The sequence below is a fragment of the Taurulus bubalis genome, assembly GCF_910589615.1.
Source record: "Taurulus bubalis genome assembly, chromosome: 5".
Taxonomy (NCBI): Eukaryota; Metazoa; Chordata; class Actinopteri; order Perciformes; family Cottidae; genus Taurulus; species Taurulus bubalis.
Window position 1 is genome coordinate 22869018 of NC_136593.1, and position 25112 is coordinate 22894129.

At 41.7% G+C, this 25112-nt stretch overlaps 1 protein-coding gene across 1 annotated transcript in view; it reads right to left on the minus strand.

The window, feature by feature from the left end:
• The window catches only part of iqsec1b (IQ motif and Sec7 domain ArfGEF 1b), a gene marked incomplete at both ends in the record, with an annotated part of 190973 nt that overhangs the window by 98392 nt on the left and 67469 nt on the right, over nt 1–25112 (minus strand). Inside the window, 1 exon segment of the mRNA XM_079218792.1 lies at nt 18248–18355. Within this exon segment, the coding sequence (XP_079074918.1) occupies nt 18248–18355 (108 nt within the window).

Genomic DNA, 25112 nt, shown 5'->3' on the forward strand with positions numbered 1-25112 from the left:
GCTTACTGTTCACATCTGTACGATTGGTACATTGTTGATAGTTAGCTTACTGCTCACGTATGTACAATTGGTACATTGTTGATAGTTAGCTTACTGCTCACATCTGTACGATTGGTACATTTGTTGATAGCTTACTGCTCACGTATGTACGATTGGTACATTGTTGATAGTTAGCTTACTGCTCACATCTGTACGATTGGTACATTGTTGATAGTTAGCTTACTGCTTACATCTGTACATTGTTGATACAGTTACACTAATGTCTGTGATCACACCCAATATCTGTTTATTGGCTGTTTGCTGCTGTTTGGTGCAAATAAGCACAGTCTGCAAAAACACTTGAGCGGTCAAATTTTCGTGAATAATGCAAGGTGACATTTTACATTCAATCAGATATGACACCTATTCAACTGTGTTCTATTTCCATGTGGGAAATGTTTGTCATATCTAATATTAAATGACTGTACGTTGTGGAAACCAACTGCTGTTACTGCTGCTGAGGAGAAAAGATTGTAGTTTAACTTACAGTGTAATAAACCCAGCCTGCCTCAGGCTAAAAGCAATGATGAATGTATGGCGAAATCTCAATCTCTTGATCAGTTACTCAGACAGTCGGGGGAACATGGGGAAAAAAATCCAGTTTCAACATACTTCACAATGTCCTGAAGCATTTCGACATGATATCGTAGTTACCTTAATGACAAAGTAAAGGCCATGCTAATGCCGATATCAAGGTTATTATAGTTTGAATATAATAATAAGAGCTTTACACTGGTGAGGATCAGAAGGGAAAATAGAAACTCATAAGACCCATGTCGTTCCTTCACAGCTCAGTGCTTTCATGGCGCCGGGGCCCATGATTACACAGAAGACAAATACCCAGCAACTTTCTCAATCAAATAATGTGTAGGCTTGGTGCAGACTGAAATAATGACCTGTGGTCCTTGTGATCAGATTGAGTGTCTTGAAACACATTGGTGCAGAGCCGCAAACACACTCACACATAAAAATCACTTGAAAACACAATCAATAGCTATAGTCGCTGTACTTTTTCTGAGACAAACAAATGGGTGCTCAAATCTTAGCAAAGCACATGTGGAACAGGATAAGAGCACTCTTGTACTTTCAGGTACCTTGAAGTATTAGATATTCTCCTCTATTCATAACTGAGAATCAGGTATAAACAACTTAAGCACACACATTTCAGTTGCTAAAAAGGATGCATTTAGAACATTATGGCCCTTCATGTAAAGCAAGTATTCAAAACACTCTAATGTTTCCTGTCCCAAAGACACATTACATGAATGACACACGTTTTCTTTTTTCCCCTTCCCCACTGAGTATGCTTAGGTTCCATAAGCATTTAATACACAACAGCCCCACAGATGAAGTTAACAGATTAAGGTCTAAATTGCCTGAACCTCAATATATCATTGAGACAAAGTAGTAAGACACAGAAGTAAGATTTCAAGAACTAACTTCAGGACTTTCACTTGAAGGAAAGGGGCGGAATTAATAATTTGGATCAAAAATCAGCAAGTTGAAATTGTTTCCTCAATTGAAGTGATCAAAAGAGGAGAATACTGTGGTGAAAGGACACAGTCAAGGTTATGAATCCTCAGGAAGTAAAAGTGAGTCAGGGTCAGAACAAAAAATGCAATGCTGTTGGAACAGTATGTTGGTGTAAGCATTATTACAAGGACATGATTAACAAGGTTGGTGCTTGCTCTATAACTGTTGTTTTTACCGGTCCAAAAAGTGTGTTGAAGGACTGGCTACGGATGCTAAGATGATCCTCCAAAGAATTCAGTTGAATCTGAGGACACCACATAGCTCTATAGACCCTCTCTCCTGGGGATTATCAACATGGATATTAAAATCACCAACAATGACAACACAATCAAAATCAATACAGATTATAGACAGCAGTTCAGTAAACTCATAGAAGGTTGCACAGTATTTAGGTGGTCTGTAAATGTTGAGGAATAAAACTTGCGTGGAATTGAGAGCCACATATTCAAAGGAAGTAAAATGACCAAAAGACATCTGCTTGCATTAAAGAGACTCATTATATAAAATAGCAACGCCACCTCCTTTCTTATGCGTTCTTGTTTCACTCATGAAATTGAAGTTGGGAGGTGTTGCTTCAATAAGAACAGCTGCACTGTTATCTCGGTCTAACCAAGTTTCGGTTAAAAACAAAAAATCAAGTTTGTGCCTAATAATGAAATCATTGATTAAAAATGTTTTTCCTGACAGAGACCTGACATTTAATAAAGCTACGTTTAATGTGTTTAAAACTATATTTGCCCTATTTCTTTGGACAGGCTGACGAGGAATGAATGTTAAATTGGATAAGTTTGCAGATTTACTAATGTTTCTTAGCAGCCTCACCTTTCCTTTTCGATAAGTCAGGACAGGAATTAAGAAGGCTAACTTCATACAGGGCCCCGACTGTTCCTGGAGATAATCAGTGGTGTCATTAACCTTGTAGTCCGGACCCAAAAGATATCAATCAATGTCTTTATCAGGTAGGGGAGATAGAGGATGGTTGTGGAGATGTTGTGGAGGCGGGAGAGGGGCACGGCGCTTTAACTTCGGTGTTTGCGTCAAAGCACTTAGAACCAGTGTCGGAGGTCTAGCTGAAGGGGTTTCAACACGGGAAGTGGGAGTGCGGAGGGGAGTGAATTTGGTTCCAGCAATGACCGTCTTGTTCATGCGGTCAGTGAACTCCATGAGGGGGGAGGATGGGGAGGAGGGAGAGAGTAGAGAGGAGAGGGACCTGGATGAAGTGTGGGCGGTGGAAGTAGGTGCTGGTGAGGGAAGTAAAGACTCGTCCTCTCCGAGAGGGGTATCAACCCTTGATGATGAGGGTGGAGACTCCTCCTCTTGGCTCTCCTTTGGTTTCCTTCCCATGAGGTCTCCACGGCGATGCTGTGTGGTTATCTCTTGTTTAGATTCCTCTTGTCTCCTGTCCTTGGCAGTGGGAACAGACGAGTGACGCAGGAAGAAAAATAAGTTAGAGGTGAAGAGTTTTACCCCTGACTTGTTCAGGCAAACTCCATCTGCCTTAAAAAGATGTATACGCTCCCAGAAAATGTAAAAATTGTCGATAAAATGTACTGTATGGTCAGTACATGCAGTTGACAGCCATCTGTTCAGTTCAAACAGCCTGCTGAATCTTTCATGTCCTCTCCTGGCTGGTGGAAGAGGGCCACTGATAAACACCTCAGCATTGACAGAGCTGACTGTGTTTAACAGGTCAATAAAGTCAGAACTTCAGACTCTTGTTTCACAATATCACAGCTTCCCGTATGCACAATGAGGTTTTTCACCGTGGGATGGTCAGCCATGATGTCCAGGATTTTATCTCTCATGTTAGACACCATATCTTTCGGAAAGCAGAGTATTTTGGTATTCTTGCTGCACATCGTTCGGACATCTTTTACAGCATAGTCTCCAACAATCAGAGTCTCAGGCCCAGTCTTTTCCTACGGCCTTTTATGTTCGGTTCTTACCCTGCTTTGTGAAGACAGCTGCTTATCCAGATCATCAGATTTAGGATCCTGCGACAGTGGAGCGAATCTGTTTTTAAGTTGTAGGCTTGGTTGTTGTGGAGTTTCTTTGCTGGTTTTACTTTTCTCAGCTGTTTTCTGCTGTGTCCAGCTGCGTAACCGGGTTGAGGAGGAATTTTGCCTGCGTTTTAGTGCAGGCCAGCCAGTCGCATCAGAGATCTCAGGGTGCTGGGCTCTGCCTGTTAGTCGTCCTGTTAGTCGTCCTCCCACATCCCGAGGGTGTGAATGCCTCTTCGCCTTTGCAGCGAGAGAGTTCCAGGGAGGACTACCATTTGAGGTTTCGCTAACAGCTACACAGCCCTCCTGTTTCTTGGTAGGCCTGGTGGTGCTAGTTAGCTGTGTCTTAACTTGCATTTGTACAGGATTTTGAGTCCATGGTAAAGTGGTATCATTCTGACACAGTCCATTTACCTCCACGTTCACTTCTATTTGGTAGATTTTTGTTTCCAAAACTGCAATCTTCTGCAGGAGTTTGTAGTAGTTGTCCATGGAGAGGGATGGCATCTTGCTGCTCCTTAGCTTTAGCTTAGCTGCTAAGTAGCCTTTAGCTTAGCTGCTAAGTAGCCTATAGCAATTTATCTTTAAACCAGCGGAATTAGGGCAATAGCCAGCCAAATCTATAGAAAAATAGAGTCCCAGTGGTTTTCAAGTGTCCGGGAGCTGCTGCTCAAAGATTCTCACAGAAGAAAAAACAAGAATATCAGAAGGTATTAGCATAAAAATGCAAACAGAGACGAGAGCAAGCAGAAAAGCGTCTGCACAGTAAGTTTTTTTTAAGTTGTTTTCTTTAGTGCCAACCCTGTCCCCTAAAAAACTGTCGCAGTTTTTTTATTGTGGTTAGATTCAGTAAAATAAACAGGTTTGGCTTAACGTAAGCAAAGTATGAAAATTAAATTGAATCTTGGTTTTCACACGGGACACCAACAGTGGTGCCTGCTCCCTACACTTTGATTAGATTTGCTATACGACTGTTAATGCGTGCTAATTATTGGATGCCTGGTGTAGCCTCCAGAAGAACTCAGTTCAACAACTTCTCTCGTTCTCTATATTTATTTACTAAATGATCACAAGCAAAGTACTCAGCGCTGCAATTGCAAAAGCAGTGAGTGGTACAGCCAACACGCAGGTTGGGTCAAGAACCACTGACCCCCAAACGGAAGTGGGGCCTTTCATACACAGGTTATCGTCACAGGTTCGTCTCGCCTCGTCCTAACATCTGATTGGCTCTATCCTGTCAAGAGGAGGAGAATCCCGTGTTCTCATCTTTTCTCACAAGACTGGACCGTGCAACGACCCGTCTGCTTCACTAATGTCAACATACTGATAAACAGTTGTGAGTGTTGAAGTGCGCAGGCGTGTGACTGACTTCCCTTGAGAACTGGACCTTTCATAGACACAACCAACTCCAGCTGCATAGCTGTGTTATACTGACCTCGCTGACCTGAACTTTAATAGGCATGAAGAGTAATGGAGAATATCTGCAGAATATAAGGATTTATATTATCAATCCCCCCTTTTACATAATTTATTATGTAAACTAAACAATAATATAAAGCTCCAACCATGGACTATATCAGTTCATAACTATGTGTGTTAATTATTTAACAACAGACATGGGTTACATCAGTTCATAACTCTATGTGTGTGTTACTTAACAGAGTGGAAATCTCTAAACAGACATAACACGACAAAAACAAACGTAATCCAGAAGAAAATACCTTTTCTGCCAAAATGTAATTTACTTTTTAGGAGCCCAGACCGTTTGGTGCACACAGCTGCAACATTTCTGAATGACACGCAACGTTTGCTTGTTGATGATTGAACAAACAAAAAACACCCTCTGGACCACACTGGTTTACTGATATTTCTAATATGACATACTTCTCAAGGTTTTGATTTGTGTGTGTTGTTGTTACATTGGTTCATTTTCAATGACCGTTAGTTGGTTGACTGAAATATTTTGACAACTACTTGATGGATTGCTACTGTATGCTATTTTGTACAGATGGTTGCCAGATGAAGACTTTGTTGATCCCCTGACTTTTTTTGTAGTGCCACATTGAGGTTTTTAGTGACAATGTAGTACAGATATTCACGGTGCCCAGAGGATAACTCCTCATGACTTTGGACCAACCCTGATAATTCCTCTAGCTCCGCCAGCGGGTTAAAGTTTGAACCTATTTTGTCAAACATCTCAACATCAATGACATGGTTACACAGTTATCCAGTGGATGAATTGTACTTTGGTGAACCCTCGTGTAGTGGTTTGTCCGATACTTTTGGTCTTGCATCAAATACCTACTAAACTAATCACATTTACATCAGCCTCAGCTGTACTTTAAGTTCAGTACTAATTAACTAATTAGCATTATACCTCAGCATGTTGGGATTGTCATTGTGGGCATGAACACTGTCTTCTTATCAATAGTCTGGCTTGTTTACAATAATTAAACTATTGAGTACAAATTAACATGGTAATTTGTTGATGCCGAAACGCGACATGTGTTACCTTAATGAATGTCTTAAATTGAAGCAGCCACTGCTGGTGTTGACAGTTACGAGCAGGTGCCGCCGATAATGGCTTCCTTGCTTCATCGTTTGTGGTTTTGGAACAGATACGATTTTGTGCATGACAGGTATTATTCCAAATACAGCAACTGACTTGTGTCACGCAAACTCAGTCACATTCATCAACTCCTAAAACGAGTTTAGGGATCACTTGATCCCCAGTCAATCCCTCTCATGGGAAGGGATGCAGCTAATGACGGCTATACAGGAAAACAAAGCTTCTAATCAGGTTGAATGTAGGTGTAGCCAGTGTGAAGAATGGAGTCATTAGAGAGGGGGTTGCCTCAGTATATAGAACTCATTAAGAGCTGTTGGGCACTACACATTTTCCACACTATGTTTAGTGCGGACTGGGACTCTGTTAACACAAACCACGTTCAAACGACAGCAAATGCCGCCATGCATTTGGACAATCTCTTACCATCCCATCCCTCAACAATCGCAGGAAAACAACACAACCAGCCTGCAGAAAAATCCAATATGTTGCCCTGTTCCAAAAGCTGTGCTGAAACGGAGTGAGTGAATATGATGGGATTACATTTCACCCTCAACCCTCCCAGATGGCCCCTAATCTCAAATTACCAACTGCCTCCAGACAGCCACAGAAACAAAAAGTCTTCCGCATACACCTTCAAGAATAACCGTTGCCAAAAAACACTCATTAATGCATAAATGAAAAGAAGATCAATTACAACATGGACACAAGCCCATTTGGGTGGCCCTTCATCCCTATTGTTAGCATTTAAAGTAGAACAAAATTGAATTTAAAAGCTAATTTAAACCATATCAGTATAAGACTGTGCACATAATAGTTGTCAAAGAGGCTCCTACTGCTACAATAATGAATCGATTTTCAAACTTTTTAGATAGCAGTTTCAGTTTCAGACAGCAAAGGGAAAATTGTTTTTTCTATTGCGCCCATCTAAAGAGCAGAAAACTAAACGTTCACAAGAAAGTGAATGCCTTCACTAAATCTCTTTGGTCAAATTCCCCTCATTGTCAGCGTTCAGGGAATAACTGTACTAAAGTGGTGAAAACTGTAGCACGGGAAAAAACAACAATTATTTGGTGATTTACTCATTTTAATGCAATTTAGTAGCAACTAATTCGACGTGGGTGGCGAACATATTGTGTCAGTAACACCAGCTGGGCATTCCTTAAAAGTCTAGCGGGCAACACATTGCGGCGTTTGATTTCATCGGGCTCTTTTGATGTGGAGCAGTTTCTGTGTCATCTGGTCGAGAGTAATGAAGAGAATGCAGGGGGGGATCAATGCTGCTGCTGCTGGCCAGCAGTGCGGCTCACTCTGTGAACACCCTCACAGTTCCCAGCAGTGCCAAGCCCTGGCCCAGAAAGTCTAATTCAACGCTGAGAACTCCCAAGAGGAGCGCAGGAAAAACTATCCGGTGGAGCCAAATTCGGCATCGATTGGCTTCTGCCCATCAGAGAGAGAGAGAGAGAGAGAGAGAGAGAGAGAGAGAGAGAGAGAGAGAGAGAGAAGACAGACGAGCTGGGAGCTGCTTCACTGGAAATAAAAACACAATGATGACGTGAAAAGAGACAGATTCCATCTAGCACAAGTCTGTGCAGACAGGAGGGTCATTTAATCTCTCCACTCACTTTCATCTCCTGTGAGTGTACTTGAGAAGTTAACAGTGATGGCTATCAGTTGATTCATTGGTAAATGGACTGTACTTGTCTAGAGCTTTTCTAGTCTTCCGACCACTCAAAGCTCTTTAACACTACTTGTCATCGTTCGCCCATTCACACCCACTGATGGCAGGAGCTACCATGCAAGGTGCCACCTGCCCATCAGGACTAACGGACATTCATACAACATTCACACACTGTAGGCACAGTTATGGGAGCAATTTGGGGTTTAGTGTCTTGCCCAAGGACACGTCGAGCTGGGGATCGAACTGCCGTTCCTCTGATTGAAGGACGACCCTGCTCTACCACTGATTCACAGTCGGCCCTCGGGAGGCGTTGTTATTTGAGCTGTGTAACAATGCTTAAGTCGGTGATACCGTACGCTACAGGAAATTGGACTCTGCTGGGTCGAGTGTAAAAAAAAAAAGACAAGGACTTAGCATTAGTGAGCCCAAACCTAGCACCTTGTAACCTTAACGCAGGTTAAAAAGGTTAATAGTAGCATCTGCCAGCGCACAACAGCCTCACAGCAAGCAATAGGGACCATGTTTTTTTTTTTTTTAAGAGCCGCCCACAGCTTTACATTATAAATGGCTTTAATTCAGCCTTAACCGCCAATTGGATTCTTGGCTAATGTCCCACATATGCCATCAGATGCTTAAAATGGCAATCTCAAAAAAAAATTTGTTTTCTTTCTCTTGAATTTGTGCACTTTGGTATTTTAATGTATGGATAATTGTAGAATTCTGCAGGAGGATATGTCTGGAGGTGAAAGCTCTGTGATGCAGCGAACACTTTCCCTGATGAGCAACAATAGAGCCAAAGCCAGAGCCATGACATCCCATAACTTACTGCAATCTCTCAGCCAGCATTTCTTTCATCGCCCTCTCCAAAAAAATTAAGTGTTTACGTTTAAGAAAAATCTTCTCAATTACAGCAGGTGCTATATAATATTGAAACTGTATGATTTAAATGAGATTATAAAACAACTACTGTGTGAGTATACAAAATAAATAGAGCCCCAGTAAAAATGTACCACCATGGCAGCGCCGTTGCTTAACCTAACTTGGTTTCAACGTTTTCTTCATAAATCATTTTTCCAAAACCTTAGTTGTAATCTCTGCTGTCTAAAAAGGTTTAAACAAATTTAAAATGCTTAGGTTTACTGTGAAATGGACTTTAGTCCCATTAAAAGATACACTATAACCGAGCCTACCCACTGTCCCAACCAAGTCTACCCACTGTCCCAACCAACATCTACCCACTGTCCCAACTGAGTCTACCCACTGTCCCAACCAACACCTACCCACTGTCCCAACCAAGTCTACCCACTGTCCCAACCAACACCTACCCACTGTCCCAACCAAGTCTACCCACTGTCCCAACCAAGTCTACCCACTGTCCCAACCAACATCTACCCACTGTCCCAACCAAGTCTACCCACTGTCCCAACCAACATCTACCCACTGTCCCATCCAACATCTACCCACTGTCCCAACCAAGCCTACCCACTGTCTCAACCGACACCAACCCACTGTCTCAACCGGCCTTACCCACTGTCCTAGTGCTAGTCAAATTAGCTTAATTACCATTCAAGTAGCCGATACGTGTCGTGACGATACAAAAGTGTACCAGCCGACCCTGCCCTCCCCTGTACATCAGCACAACAGAGCAATCTTGGCAAACTCACCCCCTCCTTTGAGATTGTCTTTGTTACAAACATTCATCCACTAACATATCTGTGTAAAGCTACCTTTTTAATGCAAAAATATTTTCAAGGGACAGTTGCAGCAAAGCTGATCAGACGGGAATTCATTATCGGGTGAGTACTGCTGTTACAAAGAGGAGCTCAGAGCGGTAGAGGGGTGGTGATGGAGTGTGTGTTGTGGGAACGTACATCATCCTGAATTCATCAAGAAAAGTGGTAAACACGAAGGAAGTAACAGCCAACAGCATCAACAGCATATTCAAACACGGGCAGATCAGGACAAGGAGAGCTCACGGAAATATGACAAAACAAATTTAGAACAGGATAAATTAGGATGAAGTCCTGTCTACAATGTACATCTAGTACTAGGTCTAGTTCTCTCTACCTGTAAAGTACAGGGCCTTGGATTGTATGGTATAAAGGATAGAACATGGACAAACACTACATAGCCAATATGATGACAGAGGACAATACTGAAGTACACTAAAAAAAACCTGAATGGTGGTGCTGAGTGGAGAGGCCTGCAGTGTGTGGCTGTGAGACTAAAAGAAACATTGCTTTCATTCTCTGCTAAACTAAATATTTCAGAGTCCCAAAAGTAGGCGCAGAGGGAGGCTGAAGGAGCCATTATGTAAATAATCTGGGCGTTTATCTGCGCGAATCCAGCTCTGAACCGATGGTGCGGCGATATGTCCTCCAGAAACTCCCAGTGTGGCTCCTGCCGGTAAGCTCGGCCTCCCAGCAGGGCCGGGGATTGGACCTTGCATATCCATGCTCTGCAGGCTGCATCATGGGGGCTGTCGACCGAGATCGCGTGCACACACACACACACGCATCATCTCACGGCCCGTGGAAAGTTAATTAACTGGCTTTTTGGAGGCGGCAGGCCCGTGATGGTGATGAATTAGCACTCCTTCCTTCCACCGCTGGCAGCTTTAGCTCAGGGGGAAGGAGCGCTGCAGTCTGCTCAGTCCCCTGTACGGCAGTACATTAACTAACTCCCATACGGGCAGGAGACTACAGTTTTGGGAGACGAGGAGGGAAATTAACAGACAAGGAGCCAATAATTGAGATAACAACAAACACAGCCATTAGTGGAAATCAAGGATGCTCGTTAGTTTCTGTTACTTTAAGAGCCCAATCAAAGCAGCCCTTTTTTCCGGGTTCTGGTTAGGATGTGGGGAGATAATGAGGATGCAGCTGCAACAGAGCAATTCAATCTGTTATCCTTCTACGTCCTTTTTATTAAAAAAAGGGAATTCTAGCTGAAGAACATAGTAAAATAAATGCAAGAGATATTGTTGTGCAGTAAAGTAACCCTGCGTGATGTACAGGGTGAAACCGAGACAGTCAGTTCAGTGGGTGGTCTCGATGAAGAGTCAGCTGAGCGTGCAGCGAGGCCTCGGCAGCTGGTCTGTGAATGCTAGGGCCCATCTTCATCTCGTTATCTCCCCTGGCTGACTGAAAAGAGTCCTTTTGTTAGTCGGCATAGATAACTGTTTAAATAAAAGGCATGAAACGTACACAAAATCAAATTTTCATGCTTTTGGAAGAAGATTCCCATACATTGACTAATTTGTGGCGGCCTGCCACGATATCAACATGGACTGCCACATACTGATTTTCTATTTCTTTATTGCAGTCCCCATTGCTGCTTGCAGTGTTGTCTTGAATAGCTAATTGTTGTCGCACAAACCGTTACTTTGGGCAACAAGTTAATACCAAAGTTCTGAAAATATGAACAACATGTTTTTCTACAGTACCGTCAGAGCGCAAGACTACTGGCACCCTGCCATCCCAAGGACAATAGATAATGTGTTTGGCAGAAAGTAAAGTCACTATATGAGGATGTGTTGTAACCGGCAGACAAGAACAGGTTGACGTTAGCTGGTAAGCCCGAAGTTAACAGCTAATGTTAACAGAAGGCGCCATTAAAATGACATTATGATGCGTTCAGGCTGTATTCAGTGAAAATGAGCATTGGGCAAAGTTAGTTTCTAACGTTATCATGCTATGTTCAAATGTGATCTTGTAAAATATATATTTTTGGAGAGAAACTCAAATGAATACAGTTCTTTGATGTTTTCACAGCAATATGAAATGTAAAATAGAGAGGGAATTATGACCTGTATGATTTGGAACTGAAGCAAATATATCCATCAATGCTCTCTTTGAAGCCACGGGGCTACATTGATAAAAACAGTAATTTCACCTCCCCGAACAGAGGAGTTCTACCGCTGCCTTGATCGTTTAGTTTGCTTGTGTTATTTTGTGACTTTGGTGAATCCAAACAGCGGTCCCCAACCTATTTTGTGCCACGGACCGGTTTCGTGTAAGACAATATTTTCACAGCTTTCAAGGTATGACAAAATAAAAATGATACAACCGGCATGAAATTCAATATAAAGTAAATAAAAAATATAAATCACCATAACGCTGAAATATCGACACATATATTGTGCAGAGCGGGCACGTGAGAATCAGCTGTAGAGATAAACCCGTATTTTAAGTACTCTGATATTGTCTTTTAAATGCAGCTTTCTTTTTCTTGGAAGTCGTATGCTCTTCTTCTTCTGTCTCCTCATTGGGCCTTTTCCCCTTTCAAAAGAAGCTCTCCAAAGACGTCTGTTTTTTACTTAATTTTTGGGGTAACGTATCACGTAACTGAGACGAGTCTTGACATGTGTCAAGAGATACAGACACACAGACGGATGTGTCCGGACATTTAAAAAAATCTTTCAGACCTTGATAATCAATCAAATATGTTTTTCATTCATTCCTTCTGTACGGCCCAGTACGAAAAGACTCACGGACCGGTACCACTGCTTTAAAACACCAAGAACACCTTTCTGCAAGGTAATATTACTGTTTTTGTCAATGTGATATATAGCTTATTAAGTTCCCCTTTGAAAAGGACTGTCGTCTCCACAAGCTACACTGACTGTGGATAATTACCTCATATAACCACATTGGTCGATTCAAAATAAAATGGATCGGTCATTCCAGTTTGAACCAACCGAGTTCCAGTTGGCAAGTCCACCCCTGCCTTTCAAACTCCAAAATCTCCAATGCACGTTTCACATGGAAAATGCCTTTCAAACTCCTATGCACTGTCATCACATTCTCTTGGAAAAGCAACGTTCGGTCACAGACCTTTAAACATTTGAAAGTCTCTCAGAACAAGTAGAAGCACTCCGGTGTCACTTGAGTCATTTTCTCACCTTTTAGAAAGCAACCCCAGATCCACAGACAGCTTTATGAAACTGTTTTCACAGGTTGAGAACTCCTCACGATTTAAGAAACAAACTGACATTGACTTATAGAATCACTGGACTGCCTCTGTAAAGCTATTTGTCATCTTCACATTGTTCAGACAAGAGAACAGCATTATAAAAACCCATAAGTACTGTTGGGAGTAACAAGAGTATAACTGTGGGAAAGAAAACACATTTGATGTATTTTACTGTTCTCAGTGTAGGCCACCCAATCCGGATAGAATACTTCTGCTTGTGTTCAAATGAATGCAACTGGGGCAGAGTATTCACGGAAATCTATAAATATTCCCCCAGCTCCAGTGACAGGCATTGTGGTTATTTATAAATCCCATCCAGCTGAATTTGCCGAATGCTGCGTCACAATCCCAAACAATCACAAGGATGCAAGGAACGATCAGCAACTTTTAATGTATTTATTTGTTGCTCAGCTCCGGCACCATGTAGAAAATTCAACACGATTTTTTAAATTACAAATAAAACAATAGCTGCTTTCAAGATGGAGAAAGGAGGCGGTGGCTTCATAATCAGGCGCTGTGGGCGAGAGACAACTAAATCCAGAGTCACACACTGGTATTGTGAATGACTGCAATAAAATCTCAGAGCAGGTAATGACAAGGGTTTTTGTCTTTTTTAATGCTTGGATGACAGGTGTTGGTGCAACAGAGAGATAGGCAGAGTACGGAATGGAAACATAAGCCACCGTTTAATGATGTAGGGCTACGATTTGGGAGGGGACGAACACGTCAGTGAGCCAGTCGACATTGAAGTGTGGCTTGTGAGGCTAACTTTATACACACACATACACATACACACACACACACACACACACCATTGTGGGTTGAGTAAACCAGCCGCTCACCATCACCATCGCAGCACAAAATAATACCAACGTAAGTCAGGGGCAATATTTTGTTGCATCAGGCAGTCCGTGGAATGAATTAAACAACTTTGGACTAAGAGCAATATTTTTGTCCCAAAACAGACACACAGTAAAGCCCTGAGAGGCAAGGTGAAACTGCTCATTAATTCTTAGTTCATCCTGACAAAGTCAGAAACTGAATGTGCACTTTTGTTTTGTTTTTTCACCTTGAATTTAAAAGACGTTTAAGTCATTCAAATTATTCTGCCAGACGGCAGCCTCAGGGTTTGAAAAGTGAAGCCAATGTGCAAGTGCCTTAAACTTGAGTTCTTCCTAATGGCCATCAGGGACAACTCCTCTGGTTGCAGAAATAAGTCTGATTGTTTAGATTAGTATTAGTATGGTATTCTTCAATACCGTATGATGTTCATTTGGTAAATGATGGTCCATTTAGAGTCAAATAGACCATAAAGCAGGGTATGCTTTAAGGCATGGTACCTTGGGGTTGAAAGGTTCATACCACGGCGTTATTCCGTCCCTTGTCTAGCGTTTTAGATTCTTACAAGAGATATCTTAGACCTGGTTAGGAATGCAGATTTATTGGAAACACAGCAATATGCATTGTCAATATGCAAAAAGGCATGACTAATCACGCATACTGGAAAACAATGAGCAGCCAAACCTTTTGCAGTGGGCCAAAGAACAACAGCAGAATAAACAGATGAGCCAGTTTAATTTCACCCCCAATGTCCTCATTGTAAAAGACAAACAACTGCATTAGAGGTTGGTGTTGTGACTACCTGGGGCAACACCACAGAGGCATTTCAGACTCCATTAGTCATGCACAGCTTACTCCTCAAGTCAAGAGCAAAGAGAAACAAAAGAAGAAATTAGCTGCTTTCCTAACAGTACTGAGAGGCAGAGAGGCGGCTGTTGGTGGGAGGGATATGGTCCGACACACGGTTAACACGATCACATGGCTAAAGAAGCTGTCGGCCAAGGAACATTTCATCTAGAGGTCTTCACCGGTCCATTTGGTCCATCGCAAGCCACTCTCAACATCTATTTGACCATGCAACCCGTGGCATCTTGGTTAAAATGCAATTGGGACCATCATGCCAGCAGCCAATGGGAGGTGTTGGAGAGACGTTTATCGAGGATCTTCAATCCCAGATATCTGCCCTTCTTAGTGCTGCGAGAGGCGTCAATGTGCTTTATTGAATCCACACTTTTCTGACATCACAATTTCGGAATTTCGGAATTCAGAAGCAAACAAACATTCGCACAAAGCGCTTTGATTTGCCGGTTGTCTTCTTAAGCTACTTTTAGTTTGATTCTACCCGAATCACTTTTTGTCTGCACGGGTGGAATATGAAGGCATTTGCGAAGAGACTATCCAAAAGTGTACGTCGTTATCCCAATTCATGTGTTTCCTCGCATCTCAACTTCCTCTGCGATGGCAGGCTTTTTGACCACTTTGAGTGTTGGCATTCAGATTGGGTATAAACATTTTCGAGCACACCCTCGCTTGGAGCCTATACAACTACCACAGAATGCCAAAGAGCCAATGGACAACCATCAATGTTAGGGAATCAACTCAATGCCTTTAAAAGCTATAATAATAACACATTTTGGCTACCGACTGTATACCATCTACAAATATCTGACTCGTATCATTGTTACTCTGTGTTTTCATGCCACACATCAAATAGAAAAGTTTCAATGCATGAAAATGGAGGCCGATGACAGCATATGTGCCGGTGGCAACGGCAGTGCAGACAGTAAGAGAGACCAAACAGAATGAAACTTAACCCTGACCAGGTGTGCTCTTTGTTAGATCTGTTCTTGAAGGCTAGACATTTCAAGTACAAGGTGTGAAAGTGAATTCACCCCGGACTCATTGTGGTGTCCACCTTTGTAGACAGGGTGTAAGTGGATGAGACTCTGATGAGAGGGAGATGGTAACATCAGTTACAAACTGTCTGCGTATAGTCTTCCTGGACTGCAAACTAAAAAAAGAAAGGGATGAACTTGATATTGAGGTTTACAGAAAAGCCTTTTACACAGATCACTGCCTGCTTTCTTATTCACACCACTCCACACCTTCTAATGGAGCACAAACTGGACATCACACCACTTGGGAGAGAACGTATCGGCAAATACAAAGGCCAAAGATAACCACAGATGTTACACTCACTGAACTTTCATTTAAAAAACTAAACAAAACACCAGATCAAAAGGAGAAGCAGACCACAAACATATTGTAATTGTCACTTTTTTCCCCCAAACTTAAAATGACTGCACACTGATACGGTTGGCATGTTGACATGAAACCGCTCACAACAAGGTTTGTGAATAATCGAGAGTAACCGCGTGAAGATTTCTGGAAAGAGACCGCTTTTTTAGTGCGCCGCAAGCCAAGTGCCATTCTATTTCCATTATCTTGGAGAGAAGGCACAGATCTCTCCAACACTCGGTAAAGGTCACACCAAAATCAATCTAGATTGCAGCACTACAGGTAAGAGGAACAATATGTATTGTTGATTTCGAGGCGAACTATCTCTTTAATACAAGCCCCTTCCACTGAGGTGCCCTGGCAAAATTAAACCAATGCTTTGTGTGACCTCACAGTTTGACTCTCCATGAATCCTCTAATAAAAGTTCCTTTGATAATAGGGAACTGAGCCATGTAATAATGTTTCGTAAAGAGCAGGATCACCAGGAATATACACGAACAAGACCAGAAAAGTCCAAAAGAGAAAGAGTGTTCTTATCTTTTACCTTTTTTCCCCTCTACTGACACATTTAATCTCATATCCGCCAAATATAAAAGCCCAACTGCCTGTGAAGCTGCCCGGCCTTACAGCGGCGCGTTGCTTCGCAGTGGGATTTCACCTGCGGCAGCGTGTCACTTCCTCCGCGCCTCTCGGGGATTTAACATAATTGCATTCATTATCCAATCTCCACACCTACCTCCTATTGTAAATTTCCGGCGTGACCCCAAACGTCATTCGGGACGCAACTCCCCCCGGGCATTTGTAATTGATGTGCACCTGATGTTTCCGCTGCAAAATACTTCTTAATAGAGTGGGACAGCTCAAGACCTCACTGTAATCACAAAGTGTTCAGCCCTCGTTCTTTGGTACTCTCTTCATCGCCACGGCTAATTAGAATCAATAAACATGGTGAACAAACATGGCTCATTAGGGCTTTCACCATCTCCTTCCTCCCCTGGCAAAAAGCCTCCAAAGTGACATCTCTTTTTCGGCCCGCGCATTGAAAAACCTGCTTTTCGAATTGCTTAGTGCTGAATGCTCGATAAGTACAGCGTCAAGAATAAAAAAAAAGAAAAACCCCATGAAATTGCCACGAAGCTTTTGAAGCCTGTGTCCCACTGCTCAACGCTCTCAGGGTTTTCATCTCTTCCAACCATCTCTCCTCATTTGCCGAGGAGCTCTCAGGGCCTCGCTGAGCAGCTGTAATGAACGCCGAGGAAAAAGGACACGGACAGCCAGGCGGGGAATTACAGTGCCGTGTGCGTGTGCGTATGTGTGTGTGTGTGTGTGTGTGCCCGCAAGATGCTTCATGCAAACACCCGGCTCGGAACGATCCACACATTTTCTGTGATATCGTGCAACTATTTCACCGCTCGGGGAAGTAAAACCGTAAGACGGAGGGAAGAGATGTGTCATTCATGTCTGTGGTTGTGATGAGTGTTGTTCATTTTCCATCTGAGTGGATTTTCGGAGGACTGAGGAGGCCAACCTACCAGCTTGCGCGCAGCAGGTGGTGAAGTCTTCACGAGTATTAGGGAGGAAAAGAAGAAAAAAAGGCTGACAAACAACAGAAAGCCTAAACAGAAGTGTGGGGAATGGCAGCGTTGGATAGGTGATAATCAACAGAGAGAGACTGTAAACCAGCATCAGGACAGAAGCTGTTGGGAAGAGACAGGCTGTGGTTACACTTTTGTGATCAGATGCACCAGATTGGAACTAAGCTGTGTCAGCATATGTGGCACCTGCCTAGTGGTCGTGTAATATTTTATGGTCAAAAGAGCAGCTACAAAAACGGTGGATAAACATTTAATTTCTCTATAAACTCTTCACAATAAAAGCATGCGATATGTCTGCTGCTTACTCATCCTCCCTGCAGTATCAGTTTTGTTTTATTGAGGAATAGCTGCTAACAATGTTCCGCCAAATCGGCGATGAACACATTTTTTACTGTAAATCCTTCACATTAAAAGTCACCTGTTATCCTGTTATTTAAAAAGCTTTCAGGAAATGTTGAGTTTTCATAAGCAGTAAGCCCCGGTTTTCCTTGTCTTTTCTCTTTGCTCTTCTCGGGACAGGAACTCCCACTTGGGGGGTTGGAAGATGAAGTGGATCTACGTTTGATAAATTGTCCGGATTGTGCCCACATGTTGTCCCCAACTCGCCACCTCAGCATGTGGTCTGGCTGATCGAAACCTAATGCAAGCGAGATCCGTTCTCGGAGAGTAAAGACTTGACAGTTTGAAAAGACAAGTGTAACCACGGCCAGAGACTGTGAGGATATGGACTTAGAAAGTTGTGGTCTCGTTGGAGAAAAGTTGATAAAAACTTTGATTTACCCGAAAGATGCAGACTTCCATTTGCGACAGGGGTAACTTCTTCTAGACGGTGGGTCATTAAGGTTTAGAGGGATCTCTGAGACTTCTACGGGCAATGAGACGTGTCGCCTGCAACACAAAAAGACAGAGGCACATTGAAGCAGTTCACAATGCACGGTTCACAATCTCATCAAGTTCAACAAAAAAAACAACAAAAAAAAACACAGCAGTGCTTTTCCATCACACAATCAAACGGCAAGGGATGCATTGACGATGGCGTGTTCCTGTCGCAGCGTGAACGGCGGCGTGCTGTATGCCAGCGATGGGGGTCCATCGGCACACCGACTCCCCCCTCCCCCGAGCCAAGCATAGCATTTGGCAGAGCGAGAAAGAGAGATTACTTTTGTCCACCGCCCGAAGCATTTTAATGCATTCAAATCAGGGCCGGGGAACTCTCATACATGCATCATCACAATGGGCTGAATCAGCAAACAGCTCAGCGCAATGTAGAGGGGGGAAGGAGGAGGAGGGTGGGGAGGGAGAGAGATGCAGGAGATGAGACATGATCAGAATGTACCGGGCTGAGTGTAATGTGAGACGCCGACGGAGGCTGTGGAGAACAGATAGGAACAGGAAGGAAGTACCAGACAAGAGGAAGCGGAAAATACATTATTTTCTGTTATTTCTCTTGTTAGCATTATGACCTTCCCGCTTCACATCTCTGACGTTCCAGTGCAGGAATTGCAAAACACACCTGGAATCATAGTAACAGGTAGATAACAGGTAGATAACTGCACGTCACGTCACGTAGAAACAAACTGCGAAAAGCTCCAGTGTGCAGATATTTTAGTACCGATCTGATCAAATATTTAAAAATCTTTTGTAAAGTGTATAAACTACACAAAGTCTGACACAAACAGACCCCTGGCCTCATCTTTTTATTGCTTGATCAAAAGGAATTTGTGTGTCTGAAAACCTCTTGTCACACTTTTGTAACAAGGCAGATTTGAGAAGCAGTCGACACATTGTTGATTTGAACTCATTAGATAACACTTATTTCTCGACACTTCTTGCACATTTATTTCAAATATTCACTTTGAAACCCGTATGAAGGAGTTGTGAATTTGCCATCGCGCCCCTCTTTGAAAGTTCTCTTAGGTCTTTTGAACTCATGTATAGAAATCTACAAGCAGCTGGTAACTGCTATGCACTTGATCTCAAGTTTTTTTGAAACTGTAAAGGAGTTGCCATAGCAATTTGCTTTCCTATTCCTGTTTGGATGCTTTGGAATACATCTGAATTCAATGAAAATTTACAACACAATGAAAAGTGCCGTTCATTGGTTGTGAGAAGAAAAGAAAATGCGGCGACGGCCATAATCCAAGATGGCGACGGCAAAATCGGCCAACGCGATTGGGCGAAACCAATGGGTGACATCACGATGACTACGTCCACTTTCCACATTCAGTCTAACTTCTTATCTATACATATGATTAAATTGTTTAATGAAGAACAGTTTTTCATAGTCTCTTAATTTTGCACTGTCGGTGCACCAGACTGATGCATCTAACATGTTATTTCTAAATGTTTCCAAAGCCAATGAGGAAAGTAATCCTGTTAAAAAAAATCTCAATATTTACCAACATTTTGATGATTTTCGGTACAATTGAGCAGCTCTACTTTGAACTACTACTGAGTATCATTTCAGCAAAGAAGAATATGTATTTCGCCGATCTTAACAGAACAAACGCTTTACAGCAGCATGAACTGATGTCAAATCTTCCAACAAAATGGATAGAACCGTTTTCTGATGTGGTTCAATTATTGACAGGACAACAATGTCCGTCAGTACCTTCCAAAATTGTTAGAAATGACCATTACAAACAGATTTTCTGATTTGCAACCTCTATGGTTCAGGTTTTCTTAAGTTTAGCCAAATAAAATGAGTTGCTAAAGGCTAAAGAGAAAGAGTGTGCTCATGGGTGAAAGAAGGAAACATTTACTGTTGGTACTTAACAGGATGCAAACTGCTATCTCTGGTCTTCAAGTCAGACAATTTGCACATCCAACCATCCACCCCAAGAGCCTTGTGGCCATAAAACAACATCACACTACTTTTGTCTTTGCTCCAGTGAATATGCAGTCATTATCAAAAGAAAAACACAAACTTTCAATTTAAGCCTTCGAACAAATGACCACTGCTGCGAGTTTCTGCCAAGTAGAGTCAACTGTGCTTGAGACAGATGTTAGGACACAAGCAACTTCAGAACCATTCCATGGGCAAGGAGCATAGTTTAAGGAGACCATAAATAAACCACCTATATATCTCCTCTTGGTGTATAAGTGCTGCAGGTGGCTGAGTCATGGGAGAGTCCCCTTGTCATGGAGTGATCCTCTTAGTGAGGACTGATGCACTGGTGCACTACATAATGCCTGGGGACGACTTTAGCCTCCTTGCAAAGTCTCTTTCCCAACATTCCTATTCACACAGTGAAGTGCTCTGTGTTCTTTCCTGGGAAAAAGAAGACCTTGCTAAAATCATTCTTCTCAAATTGATTTTCTTTTTCAAACAAAACTATTCAGCAACAGCAGTCACACAAGGAGGAAGTTCTGCAATTCTCCAAAGAGCTCTGTCGGCAGCATCGCCAGTGCAGAACCGAAACCCAGATGCTCACATCTGTCCGGGACTTTACCGCTTGTCATCTGGGAATCAAAGAGCGTTTAATTTGGTCTTGACAAACTCATAAACCTTCAAGGTAGACATCCAAGGGAGCTTTAGTTTAATGAGGATTGGTCAAGGCTGATATAGTGAACGAGCATTGAAGAGCTCGCTCTGATCAGCCAGAGATAAAAAGAACAAGACAGGACTGTATGTGAGGAATAACAACGACGGTTCAGCCTTCAAGGGATGATGATTTTGGAGAGGAATACTCGGTTTAGCGTGATCACACACTCTCGCCAACAGGCACGGCACTGTTTTGTGTTGGTTTTGTTTTTTACTACCACATCATATTGTGTTGGATTAAAAGGAGTATTATACTGCGGACATGTTTCATGAAAGAAGTGCTCCCTAGTGAACTACTTTAAAGTAATAACCGGCACGACATAATCATGAATAATTTGCAGTTTTCCTTGGTTACTTTCATAATCAAACACTTTAATTTGAATTTAAAAACAGGATTTGACACCCCAATAAGTCGTACAAGCATTTTAGCTGCAATATAAACGCAGTATATAGTGAATCCTTAAAAACAGAAGTAGTGTCATTACAAAATGCTCAACATTGACTTACTTAAAGTAGCATCTTGTACATTATGCATGGTTACTACATTGCGTGTGTAACAAGGCCTACTCAATAATGCTACGTCAAGTACATAACCTTACTATGTAGCCTACTTAGCTATGTTACCTAACTTACAAAATATTACTGTTGCGTACATAACGTTTCCTACTTAACAATGTTACTTTACGGACGTACGGTTACTATGTCACGTACTTAACGTATCCTACTTAACAATGTTACTTCACGGACGTACGGTTACTATGTCACGTACTTAACGTATCCTACTTAACAATGTTACGTCACGGACATGAGGTTACTATGTCACATACTGAACGCATCCTAATTAACAAAGTGATGTAACGGACGTAGGGTTACTATGTCACGTACTAAACGTATCCTACTTAACAATGTTAGTCACGGACATGAGGTTACTATGTCACGTACTAAACGTATCCTACTTAAAAAATGTTACGTCACGGACGTGAGGTTACTATGTTGCGTAATTAACGTATCCTACTTAACAATGCTACGTCACGGACATGAGGTTACTATGTCACGTACTAAACGTATCCTACTTAACAATGTTACTTCACAGTAGGGCTGGGCGGTATGGCCAAAAATTCATATCACGGTATTTTGTAAGATTCTGGCGGTTTCACAGTATATCACGGTATTTTTTTCCAAATAAACACATTCATTTGAACATTAACTGTGTTAACATTAACAACATTAAATGTTGTTGCCTGCCAAACAGCGGCGACCGGTATGACAGTATATGAAAAATTCATACCGTAAAAAAAAACTGAAACCGGTGTACCGGTTGAACCGGTATACCCCACAGCCCTATTTCACAGACGTAAAGTTACTGTGTCGCGTACTTAACGTATCCTACTTAACAATGTTATGATGGTGTGTGTATGTAAAGAACATGTGCAAAACCGACACTGAGCAAGATGCTGTGTTTAACAAGTTGAGAGTGGGAATGTCTTGGACGGTTCCATGGGATTATATTTGTAGTTGCTTCATTTGTTTTAGTTTTTAGTACAGCTTTGAGAAATTTAGGAGTACATTTTAATGGAAGCTTTTGCAAGATCGCAAACTTTTCTTCCCTTTTACTTTTGACTTACATTACTTTTGACAATTTTTCAATTTAAAAAGGATAAGGCTGTGCCAGAGTGGCATGAAATGAAACATCACAAATCTCCTGAAATGAACTTTCAGCGGCGGTGTCAACCACAACAGTTAAACTTTAATTAACTACTCATTAAATTACAGAGCATTCAAATTACAGCTACATTTACATAATTGCAGTAATCAGGGACCATCAAGAGACACACCAACAGGAACAGGCCAAGACAGAAAGGGCACACAAGTATGTGCCTTTGGAATGATCATTTTTAATTTGATCGATAATAACTTATATTTTGTGAGCTTCATGGTGTCACTTTAAAATATGAAAACTATAAGCAGTGCTCAACATCCAAATGTGTGCTCGATAACGTAGACCGAACTCTTCACCAAGACAGTCCGGTGCAGCGCGTGTTTTGCTGCTGCAGCCGCATCGATCCGCCTGTCGATCTCCCGCTCCATCTTACCCTCACTCGTGAACAAGATCCCGAGATACTTGAACTCCTTGGGGTAGGCACTCTGTCCCCAACAATATTAATGTGTTTGAAATGATTTAATGTCACAAACATAAAACATGATCTAACAACCAAGTAGTTGCCCTCTAAAACGTCTATCGAAAACCCTTAAACTCATTGCAATTTGATGCTGCTTGCGATGGGAAGGCTGTAGCTCCAACAGACGCATGCCATATGGATAAACTTGCCCCAAGGACAAATGGGTTGTGCTCTTTTGCGACCCTGAGCTGCCTGTATTAATCTCCCATCCATGGAGGTTAAGTCCTGGATGGAGATTTCCCACTGCCTGCCATATAAGCTTCCTGTTATCACTGGAGTGCAGGTTCTCTGCTTACATAAAGCCAATCTCTAAACACTCTGGCTCCCAAAACTTCTAAACTGTCAGAGGGCTGGCAAAGTGGTTTCAAGGACTAATTGGGCTTAATAATGGTGCTTACGCTGGAAAAACACACACACAGAGTCAAAGTCATTACAGACAAACTGTGTCGGCTTTTTATTAGTTCTCAAAATAACAGTGAGCTTAAGTTTAGTGTTAAGTAAAGCAGATGTAGTGTTAGTATATTGCCATTGACTTATAAAGTATTCATCACTTACTGAAAACTGCATCAATAAAACTTTTAGTGGCTCCTTGTAACAGTAACTTGAATATTAGTGCTCTGAATGAAACAACTTCTTTATGTGTATCCTTTACCACATGATCTTTTCAGATCAGTGTAGGTCTCCAAAAGCGGTCACGCCATTTTCTTAAACTCAGACAGGGACTGTGTTCATGTCTAGTTTCAATGTAATACATAATACACAAGCTGTATGCCATTTTGTAATGTCTACCTGTTTGAGTACAATTTTGATTTTAAAAGTGTTGCTGATTTTAGCATACCTTGAAGTACATGACAAATCTATTTAATAACTAATACATGTATTTTAATTTAGTTACAGGTCCTCTATATGATATTCAAAGTATTGATACAGCAGATAACAACTGTTAGCTCATCCAGCAATGTTGCCGTTGCTTTGATATTAATGTACACTTGTGTTTCTGTTGCTCTAATGGATGTCAGTCATTATTCCCTCTCTTTTAGCTCTGTTTAGGGTCTCCACCAACTCCTGAGAAAAAATAAGCATCTGTCTATTTAACTGCTAAAGTAGAAGTTGAAATTTGTCTGGCTGCCCTTTACCGAGGAAGGTAGTATACAGAGGAAACAGCTGCCTATTGTGCCATGAGACTCAACTAATTAGTAAATGCATTGTAAAACAATAGAGAAAACTATTCTGGTTAAAACAGGCCAAGGAAGCTCAATAAATATCCACTTGGGTGATTTTTCTCTGGCGCTTTGTGATACCTGGACCAGTAATACTTTTCACATTACATATGGTCAATTGTTAACATAATATGAATTGATTAGTGAAGCTTTTATTAGCAGAATAGCATTTGATTTAATCTATTTCAATGGAGTATAGTTTGGGGAATATCCAATGTTTAATATTAAATAAATAGATATACAACAATCACAATGACTGAAACTCTACTAAATATTGTGTCATTTTATTTTTATTTTCACAAGTTCATTATTGTTTCAATATTGTTATTGCTTTTTATTTGATGACATTTTCGCAATGACACATTTATTTCATGCCACCTTTTGTTCCATAGTGTCCCTTTTCATGCCAATCGCATGCCCGCTATTGAGCGAGCAAGCTCAACAACCACTGCCAGATGTATGAAGACCGTTACCTCCTGTTAGCTAAAGGAACAACAATGTCAAATTCATTCAGAATCGACTATCTACTGTAGCGAATGCTGTCATAAAACAACAACTGCTAAATCATTTTCATTCACGTGACTATTTATATTATATCTTTTTTAAAAGTCCCGTTTAATAATGAACATTTTCATGTTCGATTAAATCCTATCTTTGTCCTTGTAAAGTACAATTTCTTTGGGGTGCTAAGCACACATTGC